The 6,865-nt window shown below is 48.4% G+C and overlaps 1 protein-coding gene across 1 annotated transcript in view; it reads left to right on the top strand.

The window, feature by feature from the left end:
• Positions 1–3,182, top strand: part of TMEFF2 (transmembrane protein with EGF-like and two follistatin-like domains 2) — a 146,290-nt gene extending 143,108 nt beyond the window's left edge. Inside the window, exons 12-13 of the mRNA XM_009890223.1 lie at positions 2,050–2,136; positions 2,544–3,182. Of these exons, the coding sequence (XP_009888525.1) occupies positions 2,050–2,136; positions 2,544–2,640 (184 nt within the window). The 3' untranslated portion in view covers positions 2,641–3,182. The remainder of the gene's footprint in view (positions 1–2,049; positions 2,137–2,543) is intronic.
• The last annotated feature ends 3,683 nt before the right edge of the window (positions 3,183–6,865 follow it).

Here is a 6,865-nt window from a genome sequence, read left to right as displayed (position 1 = left end):
TGCGGCAGGATTTAGCTAGTGCTGCCTCTCAGTGCATCGAGGTGGTGTCAGTGCTGTCTCCCGTGGAGCGCCGCGAGGTCCTGCTGCTGCGCAGTCTCCGGCTGAATGGGCAGGAGAGGCCGCCTGGGGACAGTCGGGGCCGGGTAGCTGTCAGCGCGCACATGACACGCGGCTCAGTGAATCAGCCCTGTGTTTGCTAACAACGGCTCCCTGACTCACTCAGAAAGTTTGATCGCCTTTTGAGGAACACGCAGTGAATAATGAGTTTGTCGTGAAATCGCAAACCAGCTAAAGGCTGCATTAGTTTCATAATGAAAGCTCTGCCGTGACCTCCGAGAGCGCTGGAGGCGCAGGCTTATTTTTCCTGGAGTAATGATAGCAGCCTACTTTACTGCTTCCAAGAAAGGAATGAGGCAAAATATAGCGCACAGCCATACAGTTTCTCATGAGGGGGTGGTCCCGTTGGCTTAAAAGTGAGGCAAGTCAGGACAATCTGACCCATATTTTGTTAGACACTTACGTAATTGTATTTCAGCATTTTGAAATGCTTCATAAGTCCTTATGCTCCTGTTTAGCCTTTCACTTGGCATCACTAAACTGTAGCATCACTCCCATTCAACAGGGGCAAAAAAATGGCCTTTTTGATTTTAAGGGGTCGGTAAAAATTTATTTCACTCCATTTTGCTGTTAGTTATTTGACACAGAGCTGAAGGCAAATGCTATGAGCTCTCACTGCCCTGAGAGCGTGGGCTCTCCCCAGTGCATAACCCACAGGGTTTCACAAGGTGCCGCTGAAAGCCTCCCTATAACAGAAAAACAAGTTAGCCCAATACAAAGGGATTATTTTTTTTTTCCGTGTCAGTATGGTGTGGAGTGTTGTGGGGCGTTCTGTCATGCCACTCCAAGCGGGTGTTTCAGTCTTTCTTGTGCAGCTGCCCACGCGGAGGGCAGAATGAAGCACACACAGGCTAAAAACTCATACCGAGCTTCAGCTGAAGAAAGAGGATAAACACGCGGCCAAATTAGGAATAGTTTCTTCCTTCTCCTGTCCAGAAAAGTTAACTAGGTCACCCTGGGTAAAGGACCGTTCTTATTGCTGGTTGGTTTTCTGTAGCTCACCATTTTCCTACTGGGTACCACAAATGCAAATAGTACGAGCATTTTTAGAGGGTGTTGGTCGCCCTGCTGCTGTTCTGCTTGCCCGACAGTTTCTACCTTAACCCCCTGGGGCTAAACTTCTCCATGCTTTCTGTCTAAGGGTGCCTTTCCATGGGAGGAAACCAGAAACACGCTATTATCTTTCCCGTGGGGGGAGACACTTCGTAGCAGCCGCGATAGCTGATGCTGCTGCAGGTAAATGGTTGAAACGTGCCCTTCCTTGCTGAGGAGCGCTGTGAGGTCCTGAGGCAGAAGAGATTTGCTTTTGCAGCCATCCGAAGGAAAATCAGATTTTGTCTTGGCGGTGCGATTGCTTTCCGTGCTAAGCCAAGCAGCCGTGTGAAGAGCGTAGTGCGGTGCAGGCACCCGTAAGTAAAGTAGCTGCTCACTAACAACCTGAGCATGGAGCATTTCCATGGAGACTAATAGGGATTGAGGACGCTTAGCTCCTCAGAAAGGCAGCCCCTGCATCCGCTTTGTAAATACTTCACAGACCTGGGACATGCCAAGCAGGTGAGTGTGAGACCGTCCTAAATCTTCCACCTGCGCCTCGCTGAAAATAATTCTGTTATTTAAAGATGAGCCAAATGGCAACCGAGAGATTCGGTGCGGTGGTGGGATCTGTTGCAACACAGCAGAGTCGCCAGTGCTGGCCAGTAAGGAGCAGGAATCTTAACATTTCCCTTGCCATACTTTTGTTTACAATGTGTTTTGTGGTTTGCTGTGGGGTTTTTTGTGGTACCGTTGCCATTAGCCAGCCCTTTTCATTTCACTGAAGAGGAGATGCGCTGAGGACCAGCGTATCCTTCTCTCGCCCTCACGTCCCCTGAAGGCGACCTTTGAGCAGACACGATGTTAAGAGCCGTGTATTCTCACAACTCTCTTTTCCAGGAAATGTCCCAGGAGCAACAGAATCCACAGACAGAAGCAAAACACAGGGCACTACAGTTCAGACAACACAACAAGAGCATCGACAAGGTTAATTTAAAGAGCGCATGTTTCCACAATGGCAAAACTAACTGCAGAGAGCTTGGACTACAAAATACAGTATTATAGACAAAAGATTAAGACAAGATCTACACATGTTGCCTTGCATTTGTGGTAATCTACACCAATGAGAACATGTACTACAGCTATATTTGATTATGTATGGATATATTTGAAATAGTATACATTGTCTTGATGTTTTTCTGTAATGTAAATAAACTATTTATATCACACAATATAGTTTTTTCTTTTTCATGTATTTGTTATATATAATAAATACTCAGTGATGAGAAAAAAATTGCCTTTCTTAAATTTGCTGTATCTCATAGCTGTGTATAGTCTTGGGATATTGTATGTGGACACTAACAAATCTCTTCTTTTTTTTCTTCTTTTTCCAGTTCTAGTGGCAATTTTGAGTCTACTGAACTCAGTAGTAGGGTTTTGAGTTGGTCCAAGATCAGCGACAATTATGGATGTGGGAAAGGTGAAGAATAATTTAACCTACATTGAGGAGGGATAAAATATTTCAGATCCGGAGTCAACTACATTTCATCAGCCGCCTTCTCCCATACCATCTATCTTTACTCTCCCATAGCTTAGGAAGTCTTTGCCTTCTAAATTAAATCCTAACCGAAGGGGAAATGGAAATTCTCGGTAACCACAGTGGGAGTGTCGGGGGTAATGTTTCAATTTGGGAGGGAATTAGGTGTCTGTCAAGGTGAACCCTACAAGAACGCTTTGCAGCATCTCCAACTCTGGTCACTGGAGTGAGTGAAAATTGCTTCTTACTGTTGATTGAAAATTATTAGGTTAAAAAAGTTAATAACATAATAACAGCTGAAATGCCAGCACCATTTGTACCTCGTGAACATGCTGATATAATTTATTTTTTCAAAGAGAAGGTGAAAACCACTCAGAAAATACCTTATGAATAACTTTATGGGTGACCCTACTCCATTAAATGTAATGAACTCAAATGTTGGCTATACCTCAGGAAAATAAGGGCATGTGTTTTGTCACATCCACATGATGGACAAGATGCAAAGTTATTTCCATGGTAGCTGAAACTCTCCAAAACACATTCTTTCGAGAAGCTAATATTACTCTAGTTTGTGCTATGAATTTTGAAGACGACAAAGTGAGACTGAAGGGCAGAGTGCGGTAACTTCACTCCTGCTGGATAACATCCACTCCACTAATTGACTGCCAGAGTACTAGTCACAGTAAATAACATAATTGAACTAAAAAACCCTCGTAACAGTGCTGCTCCTTTCCAAAGAGACTTTGCCTAGGCAGAAAGTACCCATGACGAGAGTTAGGAGTATTTCTCACTGTCATCACCATGTAAGAAATTGCATTTGAGCCAGAATCAGATCTGGGCTCACTCGGGATGATGGCTCATGAGTGTGTTTCCATTTCCTGCTTCAGCATCGGTCCGATCACTCACAACAGTCACCACCAACCCCGGCAGTGACAGCCCACCTGATTTGGCCTTCAGACACGGGTGGAGCGATATTTCTACTCTAACACGGCTTTTGGTTGTCCCCTCCCCGCAGCCTGCTTTAAAGTGAATCCATTGCATGATGTTCACACGGTCTCAGTTTTTTGTCTTGTTCTGGGTTTCTTGGCTTTTTAAAGGTAATAAAAGGTGATTGGCAAGAGATGCTTCCAGGCACCTGGTCTGTGCTGATTGATGGGAGTGGGAGTGCGGTGGTGCTTCCGCAGGCAGTGGGGCCGGCGGCGGCGCGTGGCAGCTCTCCGGCGCTGGGCTGCCGGCCCTGCGGGGACCATCTGCTTCCCAGAGCCGTGGGCTGGGGCGAAGCGGAGGGAAAGGAGGGGCTGTACAGCCCTGCTCTTCGTCCCTCACCCCCAGCTCTCCGGTCATCCAGGCTTCCTTTTAAATGCGAAGAAGAGTGATGGTGCGGGGTAGGAGTGAGGGCAGAGAGGCAGCAAGCAGGCGTGATCCCGACCGGCTGGACCAGAGGGATGCTTCCGTGCAAAACCCGCTGTAAAATACTCCTCGTTGTCCCAGTCCTTACTGGTTTTGTCTCCCACGGACAGGCTCAGCAGGGCTGGTATGACATGGAAGGGGAACCCGGGCACAGCAGCGCAGGGCTGTCCAGGTTTGGCGGCACAAGATCCCTTCTAGGGAGACTTTGCAAGCTCTGCTAATTAAACTGGTACCTAAGTGGCATTGTAACACCCCTCTTCAGATCCCTCCATCAACTAAACCCAAGGCAGCAATGGCAGCGAGCGCCTCGGAGGAGTACCTCCGCGTGAGGTTGAGGATTAGGTCGCAGGTGGCACACGCAGCTCTGCCCTACAGCCTTCCCCCCACTCCGGTGCTTTGTGCTTTCTGAGTGGGGTGTTGGAGTCTAACAAGCGTCAAAAGCACAGATTTTGAGCCGAATCCAAATGTCAGTCCCCCCACTGGGGCTATCAGATCTGGATTGTTTATTTCAGTCACTTACATTCAATCAAAAAAAAAAAAATCAAAATGTTAACACATACACAGAGCCGTGTAGCTGTAGCAATAAACCTGATTAAAAAGAAAAAAAAAAAAAGGCAAGGCTTGGCCTGGCCTAAAATAGCGTAGCATCACTTAGAAGTGAAAACAGGAGTCCGACAGACTATCTCGAAACTTTCTGAAGTTATTTCCCTTGCTTTTTTGCCGTGCATGGCCACATTTAATCCGTAAGCATCCTGCGTCGGCGAGGTGTTATTAGCTGCATTTGCAGCTGCAGTGCCTGTCACAGAGCCTTCCCACCTCCGAGAACACGGCCAGTTTTTAAGTACTTGCTGCAGAGCAGAGGGCAGGAAAGGGGAAAGTGATTTCGGTTTTAATGCACAGAGGACAGGTCCCAGCGAAGAGCAGACCTCTTTGGGCCTTTCAAACTTAACCTTCGACCTGCTGGTGTGGGCACACAGCCTGAAAATAACAGCGTTTCGGGGTTGCGGAGATTTCTACAGAAGACCTTTGCAGGACCTGTACCAAACACAGCAGGGAATTTGGTGGCGTGGATTTGGGGTTGCTTTTTCCTTTTCTGAAGGGACTGGAAATTGCATTTTTTAGAGCCATATGGCGGCCGGAATGCGAGATGCGAAAACCTTTGTGCCGTTAAACATCACAACACGGAGGAGGACTGAGTACGTAAGGACGTGGCTGGATGAAGCCGTGTGTGGGGACAGTGCCACAGGCAGAGGCAGCCCAACTCCTCAGCCCGGAATGGCATGGAGGGGTGCCAGTGTGTTGCTGTTTGTCCACTTCTCAGTGCCCTCTCACACCAGCCAGAACAAGGCCCCTCCAATGCCAATGGGTGTCAGCTCGTTCCTTATCCGGGGGAAGGCAGTAATTCATTCATTTTGGGTGTTTCATAGGCTTTTTTTTTTTGTCATGGTGCTCTGTAAATAACCTCCAATACCAGGACATGCTTACTTTACAGACCACACGAGAGAAGACCTAGATGTACAAAACCACTGACCAGACCAGTAACACCACGCTCAGCAGGATGGCTTAGGGGCAACGCATGCCGCCGACATCCCAGCAGCCTGCAGTCACTTGCCAGCCTGGCTGTTGTACTGAGGTCAAACCACTTAGTAAAAACAGGTAAAAATGGGGCTGCTGGCACACCTTCCCCAAGGTGTTTCCTCTCAGCCGGTGGCACTTTTGGAGCAAGAAGCCGTTTGCTTATTTTGTACATGATGCACTTAACAACTCCCTGACCTCAGTCCTTGAAATAAAGCCAGGGGCACTATCGGCACGCACTGAGCGCTGGCGACCAGAGCCTGGGATGTTCAGATGATGTTCAATCCCTCCGTGCCGTCAGAGGTAGACCAACAAGCCCTCTGTGCCGGATCCCAGCCCGTAAAGAAGCCACCTGCGTAGGTACCACACAGCCTGACTGCAGCAGGTGGGTGACGCACCACTCGTGCCTTCTCCCACCCAAAATGCTGCACTCCAGGACGGGCACGGTTTCCATGCCTCTCCATCATGATGCTTTTCCTTAAAATGAAGTCTGATCGGGTGTTTGTTATCATTCCCTTTCATCCAATGGTAGTAAGACACCATTTGCAGAATGTTATCATTACAAAAAAATACTACTATTATTAAAGGGAGGAGGACGGACATCCTATTCTAACCCCTGGTCCCTTCCCTGACTGCCTCTGCATGCCGAGGACCCTCGAGGGCCTCAAATGAAAAGCAGTCAGTTTTTCCTCGCTGCTGTAGCCATCAGGGTCTCAGATCTCCGGGCAGCAGGAGACCAGCTCAGCTTTGCCGAAGTTTGCCGGGTGCTAGCCCAGAGGGCCGTGTGCCGAAAGCCAGGATGCGTGCGTGGGTGATGCACATCCCGCGCACAGGTTAACCGAGGGGGCGGGCGGGTGGACGTGGGCAGAAGGTGGGCGCCGTGTACCACTGCCTCCTGTTTTCCAGATGCGGCTCTCAAAAAAGCCTCGTCTTCAAAGCGCTCTCTAAAGCTTCTTTGAAAACAAAATGATTAAAGGCTATCTTCCCTCTCATCCAACATCAGACACATCTCGCGCCGCATCCTTGCTTTCACCCCTTATTATGCATGCAGCTTTTCCGCAGCTCCCAGTTTTGCGTCGGGATGGAAGTTACAACCCCGAATTAAAAGCGAAGTTCATTACCACACATCAAAGCAGGCGCCGTGCCTCGGCCAGGCCTGACCCTTCTTTTATTTATAGGTATGTGGCCCAGCTG

This window comes from Charadrius vociferus, unplaced genomic scaffold, assembly GCF_000708025.1.
Source record: "Charadrius vociferus isolate BGI_N301 unplaced genomic scaffold, ASM70802v2 scaffold147, whole genome shotgun sequence".
Taxonomy (NCBI): Eukaryota; Metazoa; Chordata; class Aves; order Charadriiformes; family Charadriidae; genus Charadrius; species Charadrius vociferus.
Note: the sequence above shows the minus strand (reverse complement) of the source record. Positions and strands in the feature narration are given on the sequence as shown.